At 54.8% G+C, this 21,415-nt stretch overlaps 1 protein-coding gene across 2 annotated transcripts in view; it reads right to left on the bottom strand.

Annotated features, from left to right (window-relative positions):
- MAPK8IP2 (mitogen-activated protein kinase 8 interacting protein 2) overlaps positions 1 to 20,458 on the bottom strand; it is a 174,757-nt gene extending 154,299 nt beyond the window's left edge. The window contains exons 1-2 of one of the 2 annotated variants that reach the window (XM_075599235.1): positions 19,704 to 20,458; positions 16,903 to 17,008 (exon numbers count right to left, since the gene is read on the bottom strand). In XM_075599235.1, the coding sequence (XP_075455350.1) occupies positions 16,903 to 17,008; positions 19,704 to 19,768 (171 nt within the window). In that variant the 5' untranslated portion in view covers positions 19,769 to 20,458. The remainder of the gene's footprint in view (positions 1 to 16,902; positions 17,009 to 19,703) is intronic. The other variant, XM_075599236.1, reaches the window with a different exon arrangement.
- Between the last annotated feature and the right edge of the window lie 957 nt (positions 20,459 to 21,415).

Below are 21,415 nucleotides of genomic sequence, written 5' to 3'. Positions count from 1 at the left end.
TACCCACCATCATACCCAGACACTGCCGCCTACTGCACTTACACACTATCATACCAGACACTGCCCCCTACTGCACTTACCCACCATCATACCCAGACACTGCCACCTACTGCACTTACCCACCATCATACCCAGACACTGCCCCCTACTGCTCTTACCCACCATCATATCCAGACACTGCCCCCTACTGCACTTACCCACCATCATACCCAGACACTGCCCCCTACTGCACTTACCCACCATCATACCCAGACACTGCCACCTACTGCACTTACCCACCATCATACCAAGACACTGCCCCCTACTGCACTTACCCACCATCATACCCAGACACTGTCCCCTACTGCACTTACCCACCATCATACCCAGACACTGCCACCTACTGCACTTACCCACCATCATACCCAGACACTGCCCCCTACTGCACTTACCCACCATCATACCCAGACACTGTCCCCTACTGCACTTACCCACCATCATACCCAGACACTGTCCCCTACTGCACTTACCCACCATCATACCCAGACACTGCCACTTACTGCACTTACCCACCATCATACCCAGACACTGCCGCTTACTGCACTTACTCATCATCATACCCAGACACTGACACCTACTGCACTTACCCACCATCATACCCAGACACTGCCACCTACTGCACTTACCCACCATCATACCCAGACACTGCCACCTACTGCACTTACCCACCATCATACCCAGACACTGCCACCTACTGCACTTACCCACCATCATACCCAGGCACTGCCACCTACTGCACTTACCCACCATCATACCCAGACACTGCCCCCTACTGCACTTACCCACCATCATACCCAGACACTGCCGCCTACTGCACTTACCCACCATCATACCCACACACTGCCACCTACTGCACTTACCCACCGTCATACCCAGACACTGCCACCTACTGCACTTACCCACCATCATACCCAGAAACTGCCGCCTACTGCACTTACCCACCATCATACCCAGACACTGCCACCTACTGCACTTACCCACCATCATACCCAGGCACTGCCGCCTACTGCACTTACCCACCATCATACCCACACACTGCCACCTACTGCACTAACCCACCATCATATCCAGACACTGCCACCTACTGCACTTACCCACCATCATACCCAGACACTGCCCCCTACTGCACTTACCCACCATCATACCCAGACACTGCCACCTACTGCACTTACCCACCATCATACCCAGACACTGCCCCCTACTGCACTTACCCACCATCATACCCAGACACTGCCACCTACTGCACTTACCCACCGTCATACCCAGACACTGCCACCTACTGCACTTACCCACCATCATACCCAGACACTGCCCCCTACTGCACTTACCCACCATCATACCCAGACACTGCCCCTTACTGCACTTACCCACCATCATACCCAGATACTGCCGCCTACTGCACTTACCCACCATCATACCCAGACACTGCCGCCTACTGCACTTACCCACCATCATACCCAGACACTGCCACCTACTGCACTTACCCACATCATACCCAGACACTGCCACCTACTGCACTTACCCACATTATACCCAGACACTGCCACCTACTGCACTTACCCACATCATACCCAGACACTGCCACCTACTGCACTTACCCACATCATACCCAGACACTGCCACCTACTGCACTTACCCACCATCATACCCAGGCACTGCCGCCTACTGCACTTACCCACCATCATACCCAGACACTGCCACCTACTGCATTTACCCACCATCATACCCACACACTGCCCCCTACTGCACTTACCCACCATCATACCCAGACACTGCCACCTACTGCACTTACCCACCATCACACCCAGACACTGCCGCCTACTGCACTTACCCACCATCATACCCAGACACTGCCCCCTACTGTACTTACCCACCATCATACCCAGACACTGCCACCTACTGCACTTACCCACCATCATACCCACACACTGCCCCCTACTGCTGCACTTACCCACCATCACACCCAGGCACTGCCCCATACTGCACTTACCCACCATCATACCCATACACTGCCGCCTACTGCACTTACCCACCATCATACCCAGACACTGCCACCTACTGCACTTACCCACCATCATACCCAGACACTGCCGCCTACTGCACTTACCCACAATCATATCCAGATACTGCCGCCTACTGCACTTACCCACCATCATACCCAGACACTGCCACCTACTGCACTTACCCACCGTCATACCCAGACACTGCCCCCTACTGCACTTACCCACCATCATACCCAGACACTGCCCCCTACTGCACTTACCCACCATCATACCCAGACACTGCCCCCTACTGCACTTACCCAACATCATACCCAGACACTGCCACCTACTGCACTTATCCACCATCATACCCAGACACTGCCCCCCACTGCACTTACCCACCATCATACCCACACACTGCCACCTACTGCACTTACCCACCGTCATACCCAGACACTGCCCCCTACTGCACTTACCCACCATCATACCCAGATACTGCCGCCTACTGCACTTATCCACCATCATACCCAGACACTGCCACCTACTGCACTTACCAGCCATCATACCCAGATACTGCCGCCTACTGCACTTACCCACCATCATACCCAGACACTGCCACCTACTGCACTTACCCACCATCATACCCAGGCACTGCCGCCTACTGCACTTACCCACCATCATACCCACACACTGCCACCTACTGCACTTACCCACCGTCATACCCAGACTCTGCCACCTACTGCACTTACCCACCATCATACCCAGACACTGCCGCCTACTGCACTTACCCACCATCATACCCAGATACTGCCGCCTACTGCACTTACCCACCATCATACCCAGACACTGCCACCTACTGCACTTACCGACCATCATACCCAGGCACTGCCGCCTACTGCACTTACCCACCATCATACCCACACACTGCCACCTACTGCACTAACCCACCATCATATCCAGACACTGCCACCTACTGCACTTACCCACCATCATACCCAGACACTGCCCCCTACTGCACTTACCCACCATCATACCCAGACACTGCCACCTACTGCACTTACCCACCATCATACCCAGACACTGCCCCCTACTGCACTTACCCACCATCATACCCAGACACTGCCACCTACTGCACTTACCCACCGTCATACCCAGACACTGCCACCTACTGCACTTACCCACCATCATACCCAGACACTGCCCCCTACTGCACTTACCCACCATCATACCCAGACACTGCCCCTTTCTGCACTTACCCACCATCATACCCAGATACTGCCGCCTACTGCACTTACCCAAAATCATACCCAGACACTTCCGCCTACTGCACTTACCCACCATCATACCCAGACACTGCCACCTACTGCACTTACCCACATCATACCCAGACACTGCCACCTACTGCACTTACCCACATCATACCGAGACACTGCCACCTACTGCACTTACCCACATCATACCCAGACACTGCCACCTACTGCACTTACCCACATCATACCCAGACACTGCCACCTACTGCACTTACCCACCATCATACCCAGGCACTGCCGCCTACTGCACTTACCCACCATCATACCCAGACACTGCCACCTACTGCATTTACCCACCATCATACCCACACACTGCCCCCTACTGCACTTACCCACCATCATACCCAGACACTGCCACCTACTGCACTTACCCACCATCATACCCAGACACTGCCGCCTACTGCACTTACCCACCATCATACCCAGATACTGCCCCCTACTGCACTTACCCACCATCATACCCAGACACTGCCGCCTACTGCACTTACCCACCATCATACCCAGACACTGCCACCTACTGCACTTACCCACCATCATACCCAGACATTGCCACATACTGCACTTACCCACAGTCATACCCAGACACTGCCGCCTACTGCACTTACACACCATCATACCCAGACACTGCCCCCTACTGCACTTACCCACCATCATACCCAGACACTGCCAACTACTGCACTTACCCACCATCATACCCAGACACTGCCCCCTACTGCACTTACCCACCATCATACCCAGACACTGCCCCCTACTGCACATACCCACCATCATACCCGGACACTGCCCCCTACTGCACTTACCCACCATCATACCCAGACACTGCCGCCTACTGCACTTACCCACCATCATACCCAGACACTGCCATCTACTGCACTTACCCACCATCATACCCAGACACTGCCACCTACTGCACTTACCCACCATCATACCCAGACACTGCATCCTACTGCACTTACCCACCATCATACCCAGACACTGCCCCCTACTGCACATACCCACCATCATACCCAGACACTGCCGCCTACTGCCCTTACCCACCATCATACCCAGACACTGCCCCCTACTGCACTTACCCACCATCATATCCAGACACTGCCCCCTACTGCACTTACCCACCATCATACCCAGACACTGCCGCCTACTGCACTTACACACTATCATACCCAGACACTGCCGCCTACTGCACTTACCCACCATCATACCCAGATACTGCCCCCTACTGCACTTACCCACCATCATACCCAGACACTGCCGCCTACTGCACTTACCCACCATCATACCCAGACACTGCCACCTACTGCACTTACCCACCATCATATCCAGACACTGCCCCCTACTGCACTTACCCACCGTCATACCCAGACACTGCCGCCTACTGCACTTACACACCATCATACCCAGACACTGCCCCCTACTGCACTTACCCACCATCATACCCAGACACTGCCAAATACTGCACTTACCCACCATCATACCCAGACACTGCCCCCTACTGCACTTACCCACCATCATACCCAGACACTGCCCCCTACTGCACATACCCACCATCATACCCGGACACTGCCCCCTACTGCACTTACCCACCATCATACCCAGACACTGCCGCCTACTGCACTTACCCACCATCATACCCAGACACTGCCATCTACTGCACTTACCCACCATCATACCCAGACACTGCCACCTACTGCACTTACCCACCATCATACCCAGACACTGCATCCTACTGCACTTACCCACCATCATACCCAGACACTGCCCCCTACTGCACATACCCACCATCATACCCAGACACTGCCGCCTACTGCCCTTACCCACCATCATACCCAGACACTGCCCCCTACTGCACTTACCCACCATCATATCCAGACACTGCCCCCTACTGCACTTACCCACCATCATACCCAGACACTGCCGCCTACTGCACTTACACACTATCATACCAGACACTGCCCCCTACTGCACTTACCCACCATCATACCCAGACACTGCCGCCTACTGCACTTACCCACCATCATACCCAGACACTGCCACCTACTGCACTTACCCACCATCACACCCAGACATTGCCACATACTGCACTTACCCACCGTCATACCCAGACACTGCCGCCTACTGCACTTACACACCATCATACCCAGACACTGCCCCCTACTGCACTTACCCACCATCATACCCAGACACTGCCAACTACTGCACTTACCCACCATCATACCCAGACACTGCCCCTTACTGCACATACCCACCATCATACCCGGACACTGCCCCCTACTGCACTTACCCACCATCATACCCAGACACTGCCGCCTACTGCACTTACCCACCATCATACCCAGACACTGCCATCTACTGCACTTACCCACCATCATACCCAGACACTGCCACCTACTGCACTTACCCACCATCATACCCAGACACTGCATCCTACTGCACTTACCCACCATCATACCCAGACACTGCCCCCTACTGCACATACCCACCATCATACCCAGACACTGCCGCCTACTGCCCTTACCCACCATCATACCCAGACACTGCCCCCTACTGCACTTACCCACCATCATATCCAGACACTGCCCCCTACTGCACTTACCCACCATCATACCCAGACACTGCCGCCTACTGCACTTACACACTATCATACCAGACTCTGCCCCCTACTGCACTTACCCACCATCATACGCAGACACTGCCACCTACTGCACTTACCCACCATCATACCCAGACACTGCCCCCTACTGCTCTTACCCACCATCATATCCAGACACTGCCCCCTACTGCACTTACCCACCATCATAGCCAGACACTGCCCCCTACTGCACTTACCCACCATCATACCAAGACACTGCCCCCTACTGCACTTACCCACCATCATACCCAGACACTGCCCCCTACTGCACTTACCCACCATCATACCCAGACACTGCCACCTACTGCACTTACCCACCGTCATACCCAGACACTGCCACCTACTGCACTTACCCACCATCATACCCAGACACTGCCCCCTACTGCACTTACCCACCATCATACCCAGACACTGCCCCTTACTGCACTTACCCACCATCATACCCAGATACTGCCGCCTACTGCACTTACCCACCATCATACCCAGACACTGCCGCCTACTGCACTTACCCACCATCATACCCAGACACTGCCACCTACTGCACTTACCCACATCATACCCAGACACTGCCACCTACTGCACTTACCCACATCATACCCAGACACTGCCACCTACTGCACTTACCCACATCATACCCAGACACTGCCACCTACTGCACTTACCCACATCATACCCAGACACTGCCACCTACTGCACTTACCCACCATCATACCCAGGCACTGCCGCCTACTGCACTTACCCACCATCATACCCAGACACTGCCACCTACTGCATTTACCCACCATCATACCCACACACTGCCCCCTACTGCACTTACCCACCATCATACCCAGACACTGCCACCTACTGCACTTACCCACCATCATACCCAGACACTGCCGCCTACTGCACTTACCCACCATCATACCCAGATACTGCCCCCTACTGCACTTACCCACCATCATACCCAGACACTGCCGCCTACTGCGCTTACCCACCATCATACCCAGACACTGCCACCTACTGCACTTACCCACCATCATACCCAGACATTGCCACATACTGCACTTACCCACCGTCATACCCAGACACTGCCGCCTACTGCACTTACACACCATCATACCCAGACACTGCCCCCTACTGCACTTACCCACCATCATACCAAGACACTGCCAACTACTGCACTTACCCACCATCATACCCAGACACTGCCCCCTACTGCACTTACCCACCATCATACCCAGACACTGCCCCCTACTGCACATACCCACCATCATACCCGGACACTGCCCCCTACTGCACTTACCCACCATCATACCCAGACACTGCCGCCTACTGCACTTACCCACCATCATACCCAGACACTGCCATCTACTGCACTTACCCACCATCATACCCAGACACTGCATCCTACTGCACCTACCCACCATCATACCCAGACACTGCCCCCTACTGCACATACCCACCATCATACCCAGACACTGCCGCCTACTGCCCTTACCCACCATCATACCCAGACACTGCCCCCTACTGCACTTACCCACCATCATATCCAGACACTGCCCCCTACTGCACTTACCCACCATCATACCCAGACACTGCCACCTACTGCACTTACCCACCATCATACCCAGACACTGCCCCCTACTGCTCTTACCCACCATCATATCCAGACACTGCCCCCTACTGCACTTACCCACCATCATACCCAGACACTGCCCCCTACTGCACTTACCCACCATCATACCCAGACACTGCCACCTACTGCACTTACCCACCATCATACCAAGACACTGCCCCCTACTGCACTTACCCACCATCATACCCAGACACTGTCCCCTACTGCACTTACCCACCATCATACCCAGACACTGCCACCTACTGCACTTACCCACCATCATACCCAGACACTGCCCCCTACTGCACTTACCCACCATCATACCCAGACACTGTCCCCTACTGCACTTACCCACCATCATACCCAGACACTGTCCCCTACTGCACTTACCCACCATCATACCCAGACACTGCCACTTACTGCACTTACCCACCATCATACCCAGACACTGCCGCTTACTGCACTTACTCATCATCATACCCAGACACTGACACCTACTGCACTTACCCACCATCATACCCAGACACTGCCACCTACTGCACTTACCCACCATCATACCCAGACACTGCCACCAACTGCACTTACCCACCATCATACCCAGACACTGCCACCTACTGCACTTACCCACCATCATACCCAGGCACTGCCACCTACTGCACTTACCCACCATCATACCCAGACACTGCCCCCTACTGCACTTACCCACCATCATACCCAGACACTGCCGCCTACTGCACTTACCCACCATCATACCCACACACTGCCACCTACTGCACTTACCCACCGTCATACCCAAACACTGCCACCTACTGCACTTACCCACCATCATACCCAGAAACTGCCGCCTACTGCACTTACCCACCATCATACCCAGACACTGCCACCTACTGCACTTACCCACCATCATACCCAGGCACTGCCGCCTACTGCACTTACCCACCATCATACCCACACACTGCCACCTACTGCACTAACCCACCATCATATCCAGACACTGCCACCTACTGCACTTACCCACCATCATACCCAGACACTGCCCCCTACTGCACTTACCCACCATCATACCCAGACACTGCCACCTACTGCACTTACCCACCATCATACCCAGACACTGCCCCCTACTGCACTTACCCACCATCATACCCAGACACTGCCACCTACTGCACTTACCCACCGTCATACCCAGACACTGCCACCTACTGCACTTACCCACCATCATACCCAGACACTGCCCCCTACTGCACTTACCAACCATCATACCCAGACACTGCCCCTTACTGCACTTACCCACCATCATACCCAGATACTGCCGCCTACTGCACTTACCCACCATCATACCCAGACACTGCCGCCTACTGCACTTACCCACCATCATACCCAGACACTGCCACCTACTGCACTTACCCACATCATACCCAGACACTGCCACCTACTGCACTTACCCACATCATACCCAGACACTGCCACCTACTGCACTTACCCACATCATACCCAGACACTGCCACCTACTGCACTTACCCACATCATACCCAGATACTGCCACCTACTGCACTTACCCACCATCATACCCAGGCACTGCCGCCTACTGCACTTACCCACCATCATACCCAGACACTGCCACCTACTGCATTTACCCACCATCATACCCACACACTGCCCCCTACTGCACTTACCCACCATCATACCCAGACACTGCCACCTACTGCACTTACCCACCATCACACCCAGACACTGCCGCCTACTGCACTTACCCACCATCATACCCAGATACTGCCCCCTACTGCACTTACCCACCATCATACCCAGACACTGCCGCCTACTGCACTTACCCACCATCATACCCAGACACTGCCACCTACTGCACTTACCCACCATCATACTCAGACATTGCCACATACTGCACTTACCCACCGTCATACCCAGACACTGCCGCCTACTGCACTTACACACCATCATACCCAGACACTGCCCCCTACTGCACTTACCCACCATCATACCCAGACACTGCCAACTACTGCACTTACCCACCATCATACCCAGACACTGCCCTCTACTGCACTTACCCACCATCATACCCAGACACTTCTCCCTACTGCACATACCCACCATAATACCTGGACACTGCCCCCTACTGCACTTACCCACCATCATACCCAGACACTGCCGCCTACTGCACTTACCCACCATCATACCCAGACACTGCCATCTACTGCACTTACCCACCATCATACCCAGACACTGCCACCTACTGCACTTACCCACCATCATACCCAGACACTGCATCCTACTGCACTTACCCACCATCATACCCAGACACTGCCACCTACTGCACTTACCCACCATCATACCCAGACACTGCCCCCTACTGCTCTTACTCACCATCATATCCAGACACTGCCCCCTACTGCACTTACCCACCATCATACCCAGACACTGCCCCCTACTGCACTTACCCACCATCATACCCAGACACTGCCACCTACTGCACTTACCCACCATCATACCAAGACACTGCCCCCTACTGCACTTACCCACCATCATACCCAGACACTGCCGCCTACTGCACTTACCCACCATCATACCCAGACACTGCCCCCTACTGCACTTACCCACCATCATACCCAGACACTGCCACCTACTGCACTTACACACTATCATACCAGACACTGCCCCCTACTTCACTTACCCACCATCATACCCAGACACTGCCACCTACTGCACTTACCCACCATCATACCCAGACACTGCCCCCTACTGCTCTTACTCACCATCATATCCAGACACTGCCCCCTACTGCACTTACCCACCATCATACCCAGACACTGCCCCCTACTGCACTTACCCACCATCATACCCAGACACTGCCCCCTACTGCACTTACCCACCATCATACCAAGACACTGCCCCCTACTGCACTTACCCACCATCATACCAAGACACTGTCCCCTACTGCACTTACCCACCATCATACCCAGACACTGCCACCTACTGCACTTACCCACCATCATACCCAGACACTGCCCCCTACTGCACTTACCCACCATCATACCCAGACACTGTCCCCTACTGCACTTACCCACCATCATACCCAGACACTGTCCCCTACTGCACTTACCCACCATCATACCCAGACACTGTCCCCTACTGCACTTACCCACCATCATACCCAGACACTGCCACTTACTGCACTTACCCACCGTCATACCCAGACACTGCCACCTACTGCACTTACCCACCATCATACCCAGACACTGCCGCCTACTGCACTTACCCACCATCATACCCAGACACTGCCCCCTACTGCACTTACCCACCATCATACCCAGACACTGCCCCCTACTGCACTTACCCACCATCATACCCAGACACTGCCCCCTACTGCACTTACCCACCATCATACCCAGATACTGCCACCTACTGCACTTACCCACCATCATACCCAGACACTGCCGCCTACTGCACATACCCACCATCATACCCAGACACTGCCCCCTACTGCACTTACCCACCATCATACCCAGGCACTGCCACCTACTGCACTTACCCACCATCATACCCAGACACTGCCACCTACTGCACTTACCCACCATCATACCCAGACACTGCCCCCTACTGCACTTACTCACCATCATACCCAGACAGTGCTCCCTACTGCACTTACCCACCATCATACCCAGACACTGCCCCCTACTGCACTTACTCACCATCATACCCAGACACTGCCCTCTACTGCACTTACCCACCATCACACCCAGACACTGCCCCCTACTGCACTTACCCACCATCATACCCAGACACTGCCGCCTACTGCACATAACCATCATCATACCCAGACACTGCCGCCTACTGCACTTACCCACCATCATACCCAGACACTGCCCACTACTGCACTTACCCAACATCATACCCAGACACTGCCACCTACTGCTCTTACCCACCATCATACCCAGACACTGCCGCCTACTGCACTTACCCACCATTATACCCAGAAACTGCCCCCTACTGCACTTACCCACTGTCATACCCACACACTGCCACCTACTGCACTAACCCACCATCATACCCAGACACTGCCGCCTACTGCACTTACCCACCATCATATCCAGACACTGCCCCCTACTGCACTTACCCACCATCATACCCAGACACTGCCCCCTACTGCACTTACCCACCATCATACCCAGACACTGCCACCTACTGCACTTACCCACCATCATACCCAGACACTGCCACCTACTGCACTTACCCACCATCATACCCAGATACTGCCCCCTACTGCACTTACCCACCATCATATCCAGACACTGCCCCCTACTGCACTTACCCACCATCATACCCAGACACTGCCACCTACTGCACTTACCCACCATCATACCCAGACACTGCCCCCTACTGCACTTACCCACCATCATACCCACACACTGCCACCTACTGCACTTACCCACCATCATACCCAGACACTGCCACCTACTGCACTTACCCACCATCATACCCAGACACTGCCACCTACTGCACTTACCCACCATCATACCCAGACACTGCCCCCTACTGCACTTACCCACCATCATACCCAGACACTGCCACCTACTGCACTTACCCACCATCATACCCAGACACTGCCACCTACTGCACTTACCCACCATCATACCCAGACACTGCCACCTACTGCACTTACCCACCATCATACCCAGACACTGCCACCTACTGCACTTACCCACCATCATACCCAGACACTGCCACCTACTGCACTTACCCACCATCATACCCAGACACTGCCACCTACTGCACTTACCCACCATCATACCCAGACACTGCCACCTACTGCACTTACCCACCATCATACCCAGACACTGTCGCCTACAGCACTTACCCACCATCATACCAACACACTGTCACCTACTGCACTTACCCACCGTCATACCCAGACACTGCCCCCTACTGCACTTACCCACCATCATACCCAGACACTGCCGCCTACTGCACTTACCCACCATCATACCCAGACACTGCCCACTACTGCACTTACCCAACATCATACCCAGACACTGCCACCTACTGCTCTTACCCACCATCATACCCAGACACTGCCGCCTACTGCACTTACCCACCATCATACCCAGACACTGCCCCCTACTGCACTTACCCACCGTCATACCCACACACTGCCACCTACTGCACTAACCCACCATCATACCCAGACACTGCCCCCTACTGCACTTACCCACCATCATATCCAGACACTGCCCCCTACTGCACTTACCCACCATCATACCCAGACACTGCCCCCTACTGCACTTACCCACCATCATACCCAGACACTGCCACCTACTGCACTTACCCACCATCATACCCAGACACTGTCACCTACTGCACTTACCCACCATCATACCCAGACACTGCCACCTACTGCACTTACCCACCATCATACCCCGACACTGTCGCCTACAGCACTTACCCACCATCATACCCACACACTGCCCCCTACTGCACTTACCCACCGTCATACCCAGACACTTCCCCCTACTGCACTTACCCACCATCATACCCAGACACTGCCGCCTACTGCACTTACCCACCATCATACCCAGACACTGCCACCTACTGCACTTACCCACCATCATACCCAGACACTGTCACCTACTGCACTTACCCACCATCATACCCAGACACTGCCACCTACTGTACTTACCCACCATCATACCCAGACACTGCCACCTACTGCACTTACCCACCATCATACCCAGACACTGCCACCTACGGCACTTACCCACCATCATACCCAGACACTGCCGCCTACTGCACTTACCCACTGTCATTCCCAGACACTGCCACCTACTGCACTTACCCACCATCATACCCAGACACTGCCCCCTACTGCACTTACCCACCATCATATCCAGACACTGCCCCCTACTGCACTTACCCACCATCATACCCAGACACTGCCACCTACTGCACTTACCCACATCATACCCAGACACTGCCCCCTACTGCACTTACCCACCATCATACCCAGACACTGCCACCTACTGCACTTACCCACCATCATACCCAGACACTGCCACCTACTGCACTTACCCACCGTCATACCCAGACACTGCCACCTACTGCACTTACCCACATCATACCCAGACACTGCCGCCTACTGCACTTACCCACCATCATACCCAGACACTGCCCCCTACTGCACTTACCCACCATCATATCCAGACACTGCCCCCTACTGCACTTACCCACCATCATACCCAGACACTGCCACCTACTGCACTTACCCACCATCATACCCACACACTGCCACCTACTGCACTTACCCACATCATACCCAGACACTGCCCCCTACTGCACTTACCCACCATCATATCCAGACACTGCCCCCTACTGCACTTACCCACCATCATACCCAGACACTGCCACCTACTGCACTTACCCACCATCATATCCAGACACTGCCCCCTACTGCACTTACCCACCATCATACCCAGACACTGCCTCCTACTGCACTTACCCACCGTCATACCCAGACACTGCCACCTACTGCACTTACCCACATCATACCCAGACACTGCCGCCTACTGCACTTACCCACCATCATACCCAGACACTGCCCCCTACTGCACTTACCCACCATCATACACAGACACTGCCCCCTACTGCACTTACCCACCATCATACACAGACACTGCCCCCTACTGCACTTACCCACCATCATACCCACACACTGCCACCTACTGCACTTACCCACCATCATACCCAGACACTGCCCCCTACTGCACTTACCCACCATCATACACAGACACTGCCCCCTACTGCACTTACCCACCATCATACCCAGACACTGCCCCCTACTGCACTTACCCACCATCATACCCACACACTGCCACCTACTGCACTTACCCACCATCATTCCCAGACACTGCCGCCTACTGCACTTACCCACCATCATACCCAGACACGGCCACCTACTGCACTTACCCACCATCATACACAGACACTGCCCCCTACTGCACTTACCCACCATCATACCCAGACACTGCCCCCTACTGCACTTACCCACCATCATACCCACACACTGCCACCTACTGCACTTACCCACCATCATACCCAGGCACTGCCACCTACTGCACTTACCCACCATCATACCCAGACACTGCCGCCTACTGCACTTACCCACCATCATACCCAGACACTGCCGCCTACTGCACTTACCCACCATCATACACAGACACTGCCCCCTACTGCACTTACCCACCATCATACCCAGACACTGCCCCCTACTGCACTTACCCACCATCATACCCACACACTGCCACCTACTGCACTTACCCACCATCATACCCAGACACTGCCCCCTACTGCACTTACCCACCATCATACCCAGACACTGCCCCCTACTGCACTTACCCACCATCATACACAGACACTGCCCCCTACTGCACTTACCCACCATCATACCCACACACTGCCACCTACTGCACTTACCCACCGTCATACCCAGACACTGCCACCTACTGCACTTACCCACCATCACACCCAGACACTGCCACCTACTGCACTTACCCACCATCATACCCAGACACTGCCACCTACTGTACTTACCCACCATCATACCCAGACACTGCCGCCTACTGCACTTACCCACCATCATACCCAGACACTGCCCCCTACTGCACTTACCCACCATCATACACAGACACTGCCCCCTACTGCACTTACCCACCATCATACCCACACACTGCCACCTACTGCACTTACCCACCGTCATACCCAGACACTGCCACCTACTGCACTTACCCACCATCACACCCAGACACTGCCACCTACTGCACTTACCCACCATCATACCCAGACACTGCCACCTACTGTACTTACCCACCATCATACCCAGACACTGCCGCCTACTGCACTAACCCACCATCATACCCAGACACTGCCACCTACTGCACTTACCCACCATCATACCCAGACACTGCCGCCTACTGCACTTACCCACCATCATACCCAGACACTGCCCCCTACTGCACTTACCCACCATCATACACAGACACTGCCCCCTACTGCACTTACCCACCATCATACCCACACACTGCCACCTACTGCACTTACCCACCGTCATACCCAGACACTGCCACCTACTGCACTTACCCACCATCACACCCAGACACTGCCACCTACTGCACTTACCCACCATCATACCCAGACACTGCCACCTACTGTACTTACCCACCATCATACCCAGACACTGCCGCCTACTGCACTTACCCACCATCATACCCAGACACTGCCCCCTACTGCACTTACCCACTATCATACCCAGACACTGCCCCCTACTGCACTTACCCACCATCATACCCACACACTGCCGCCTACTGCACTTACCCACCGTCATACCCAGACACTGCCCCCTACTGCACTTACCCACCATCATACACAGACACTGCCCCCTATTGCACTTACCCACCATCATACCCAGACACTGCGCCCTACTGCACTTACCCACCATCATACCCAGACACTGCCACCTACTGCACTTACCCACCATCATACCCAGACACTGCCCCCTACTGCACTTACCCACCATCATACCCAGACACTGCCGCCTACTGCACTTATCTTGTGTTACTTTGTGTTTTTTGGTTTATGTTGTTCTGGGTTGTGTTACATTGTGTTGGGTGTTTTATGTTGTACTGGGTTGTGTTACATTGTATTGGGCTGTACTGAGTTGTGTTAAATTGTCTTGCACTGAGCTGGGTTGGTTTACATTGTGTTACACTGTGCTGAGTTGTGTTACATTGTGTTGCGCTGTACTGGGTTGTGTTACGGTATGCTGGGTTGTTCTACACTGTGCTGGGTTGTGTAACCTTGTGTTCCACAGGATTGTTACCTCGTTTTGCATTTTGCTGAGTTGTGTTACATTGTGTTGCGCTTTTCTGGGTTGTCCTAAACTGTGCAACCTTGTGTTGCACTGGTTTGTTACCACGTTTTGCATTTACTGAGTTGTGTTACCTTGTGTTGCACTGTGCTGGTTATATTACCTTGTGTTGTGCTGTGCTGGGTTGTTACCTTGTGTTGTGCTGGATTGTATTACCTTGTGTTGTGCTGAGTTTTATTACCTTGTATTGCACTGTGCTGGGTTGTGTTACCTTGTTTTGAACTGTACTGGGTTGTGTTACCTTGTGTTGCACTGTGCTGCGTTGTGTTACATTGTGTTGCAATGTGCTGGGTTGTGTTACCTTGTGTTGCACTGCACTGGGCTGCGTTACCTTGTGTTGTGCAACTCTGGGTTGTGTTACCTTGTGTTGTTTTGGGTTGTGTTACGTTGTGTTGTGCAGCTCTGGGTTGTGTTACCTTGTCACAGTGATCTGAGTCGTAGTTTAATCCGATTCCGCAGTCATCTGTAATTTCTGATAAATCTTCATCATCAAATTCCTCCAAACTGATGTCTTGTGACGGCCTGAGATACAGAGGGGACAGTGACAGCGGGGACACAGGGACAGAGGGGGACAGGGACAGAGGGTGGAAGGGACAGAGGGGGGTCTGGGACAGAGGGGGGGCTGGGACAGAGGGGGGCTGGGACAGAGGGGAGACAGGGACACAGGAGTGCTGGGACACAGGGGGCACAGACAGAAGGGGACAGGGAGAGAGCGGGACAGTGAAGGATGGGGACAGGGAGAGAGCGGGACAGTGACAGTGGGGGACAGGGACAGAGGGGGGCAGGGACAGAGGGATGTAGAGACACAGGGGGCAGGGACAGAGGGGGGCTGGCATAGAGGGGGCAGGGACAGAGGGGAGACAGGGACACAGGGGGCACAGACAGAAGGGGACAGGGAGAGAGCGGGACAGTGACAGAAGGGGACAGGGAGAGAGCGGGACAGTGACAGTGGGGACACAGGGACAGAGGGGGGCAGGGACAGAGGGATATAGAGACACAGGGGGCAGGGACAGAGGGGGGCAGGAACAGTTGGGGCAGGGGGACAGGGATACAGGGACACAGGGGAGCAGAGACACAGGGGGGCAGAGACACAGGGGGACACAGATACAGGGACACAGGGGAGCAGAGACACAGGGGGCAGAGACACAGGGGGACACAGATACAGGGACACAAGAGGGCAAGATGGCAGGGACACAGGGGAGAGGGACAGAGGGAGCAGGGACAGAGGGGGGCAGGGACAGAGGGGGCAGTGAAAGTTGGGGGCAGGGACACAGGGGAGAGGGACAGAGGGAGCAGGGACAGAGGGGGGCAGGGACAGAGGGGGCAGTGAAAGTTGGGGGCAGGGACACAGGGGGACAGGGGGACAGGGAGGCAGGGACAGGGAGACAGGGACACAGGGGGAAAGGGAGGCCAGGACAGGGAGACAGGGATACAGGTGTACAGGGAGGCAAGGACAGGGAGACAGTGACACAGGGAAACAGGGGGGACAGGAACACAGGGGCAGGGACAGAGGGGGACAGGGATAGAAGGGACAGAGGGTCAGAGGGGGACAGGGACATCAGGGGACAGTGACACAGGGGGCAGGGACAGAGGGGGACAGGGACAGAGGGAGACAGGGACAGAGGGGACAGAGGGGGACAGGGACAGCAGGGGACAGGGACAGAGGGGGACAGGGACAGAGGGGGACAGGGACAGAGGGGGGCAGGGACAGAGGGATGTAGAGACACAGGGGGCAGGGACAGAGGGGGGCAGGGACAGTGGGGGCAGGGGGACAGGGATACAGGGACACAGGGAGGCAGAGACACAGGGGGACACAGATACAGGGACACAAGAGGGCAAGATGGCAGGGACACAGGGGAAAGGGACAGAGAGGGACAAGGACATCAGGGGACAGGGACAGAGGGGAGCAGGGACAGAGGGGGGCAGGGACAGAGGGGGCAGTGAAAGTTGGGGGCAGGGACACAGGGACACAGGGAGGCAGGGACACAGGGACACAGGGAGACAGGGACACAGGGGGACAGGGAGGCAAGGACAGGGAGACAGGGAGACAGGGATACAGGGGGACAGGGAGGCAAGGACAGGGAGACAGGGATACAGGGGGACAGGGAGGCAAGGACAGGGAGACAGGGACACAGGGAAACAGGGGGGACAGGAACATAGGGGCAGGGACAGAGGGGGACAGGGATAGAAGGGACAGAGGGACAGAGGGGGACAGGGACATCAGGGGACAGTGTCACAGGGGGCAGGGACAGAGGGGGACAGGGACAGAGGGGGACAGGGACAGAGGGGACAGAGGGGGACAGGGACAGCAGGGGACAGGGACAGAGGGGGACAGGGACAGAGGTGGACAGGGACACAGGGGGACAGGGGGGCAGTGACAGCAGGGGCAGTGACACAGGGGGGCAGGGACAGAATGTATGGTGTCTGGTGGGACAGTAACTTAAAAACATAGTCACAAATAGGTAACATAATACACTCACAGCCTGCACACAGACATACTGTACAAAAGGCACGTTAATACAAACACAAGCACACACAGGCACATAGAGACACACAGAGAAACACACATACACAAACACACTGTTGTATGCACGGTTCCTCTGTTCTACAGTCATGTCCCGTGTTGGATGATCATGTCCCGTGTTGTATGGTACTGTCCCGTGTTGTATGGTACTGTCCCGTGTTGTATGGTACTGTCCTGTGTTGTATGCTCATGTCCCGTGTTGTATGGTACTTTCCCGTGTTGTATGCTCATGTCCCGTGTTGTATGCTAATGTCCCGTGTTGAATGGTCAAGTAGTGTGTTGGATGGTCATGTCCCGTGTTGGATGGTCATGTCCCGTGTTGGATGGTACTGTCCCGTGTTGGATGGTACTGTCCCGTGTTGGATGGTACTGTCCCGTGTTGGATGGTACTGTCCCGTGTTGGATGGTACTGTCCCGTGTTGGATGGTCATGTCCCGTGTTGGATGGTCATGTCCCGTGTTGGATGGTCATGTCCCGTGTTGGATGTTCATGTCCCGTGTTGGATGTTCATGTCCAGTGTTGTATGGCCATGTCCCGTGTTGTATGGCCATGTCCCGTGTTGTATGGCCATGTCCCGTGTTGCATCATCATGTCCCATGTTGCATGATCATGTCCCGTGTTGCAAGGTCATGTCCCGTGCTGTATGGTCATGTCCCGTGTTGAATGGTCATGTCTCATGCCATGTGCTCTCACCTGCAGCCGGGGGGAGAGAGGGAGTGGAAGGTAGAGAGAGAAAATATCTCAGCTCGATCCGCCATCTTCAGCCAAAGAGTGAGAGACTGCTTCGGGGATCAGAGAGACCGCAGCTCATACACAGAGACTGCTCCGGGGATCAGAGAGACTACAGCTCATACACAGAGACAGCTCCGGGGATCAGAGAGACTACAGCTCATACACAGAGACAGCTTGGAGATCAGTGAGACTGCAGCAGAGACCTCACAAAACAGTGTTTAAAGGCAGTCACACAGAGACAGTAGCAGAAAGAGGAAAATAAGAGAGATTCAGGAGGTCAGGCATCTCTGCCATGGATGATCTCCCCTCCTATCTCTATGTCTTTGTCCCGTCCCCCCTCCTCTCCCCTCCAATCTCTATGCCCTCCCCCTCACTCCCCTGTCCCTTTGGTGTATTGCTCAGAAAGCTGCTGTTTGTGACTGTCTGTCTGTCCTGCTCAGTCTCTTTCAGACAGTGGGGCTCGGTTGGGCTGTCTCTTACAATCACTGCCGTCTCTCTCCTGACTGCGATGGATTCCTGCGTTTTGATGCAGTCACATCCAAGAGAGACTGCAGGAGGCATCAACCAATACACAGACAGGGGGAGGGGAGAGGAGAAGGGAGGGGGAGAGGGACAGGAGAAGGGAGGGGGAGAGGGACAGAGAGGCACAGTGAAGAGGTAGAGAGAAGGAGTAGAAGAGAAAGGAGAGAGGGAGGGTGTGGGTGAGAAGAAGGGTGTGGGTGAGAGGGAGGGTGGGGCGAGAGCGTGGAGAGATGTGTGGGGAGAGAGAGGGGTGAGATGGGTGGGGGGAGAGAGAGAGGAGAGATGGGTGGGGAGAGGGAAGAGAGATGGGTGGGGAGAGAAAGGAGAGATGGGTGGGGAGAGAGAGGAGAGATGGGTGGGGGGAGAGAGAGGAGAGATGGGTGGGGGGAGAGAGAGGAGAGATGGATGGGGGGAGAGAGAGGAGAGATGGATGGGGGGAGAGAGAGGAGAGATGGGTGGGGGGAGAGAGAGGAGAGATGGGTGGAGGGAGAGAGAGGAGAGATGGGAGAAGCGGAGATAAAACTGTTTGACACAAGAATATTCGCATATTCAGCAGGGAGCTGTCCAGCCCTGCAGTGCTGAGAGAAACAGTGACACACTCACTGCAAGCTCACAACACGGTGACACACACACACACACTGCATGCTCACAACACGGTGACACGCACACTGCATGCTCCCAACACTGTGGCACACACACTGCATGCTCACAACACTGTGACACACACACTGCATGCTCACAACACAGTGACACACACACTGCATGCTCACAACACAGACACGCACATTGCATGCTCACAACCGTGACACACACACACACTGCATGCTCACAACACAGTGACACGCACACTGCATGCTCCCAACACTGTGGCACACACACTGCATGCTCACAACACCGTGACACACACTGCATGCTCACAACACAGTGACACACACTGCATGCTCACAATACTGTGACACACACACTGTATGCTCACAACACTGTGACACATATACACTGCAAGCTCACAACACAGTGACACACACACCCACACTGCATGCTCACAACACAGTGACACACACTTACTGCATGCGCACAACACTGTGACACACTGCATGCTCATAACACTATGACACACACACTGAAAGCTCACAACACAGTCACACACACAC

Source organism: Ascaphus truei, chromosome 5, assembly GCF_040206685.1.
Source record: "Ascaphus truei isolate aAscTru1 chromosome 5, aAscTru1.hap1, whole genome shotgun sequence".
In the NCBI taxonomy this organism is placed as follows: Eukaryota; Metazoa; Chordata; class Amphibia; order Anura; family Ascaphidae; genus Ascaphus; species Ascaphus truei.
Note: the sequence above shows the minus strand (reverse complement) of the source record. Positions and strands in the feature narration are given on the sequence as shown.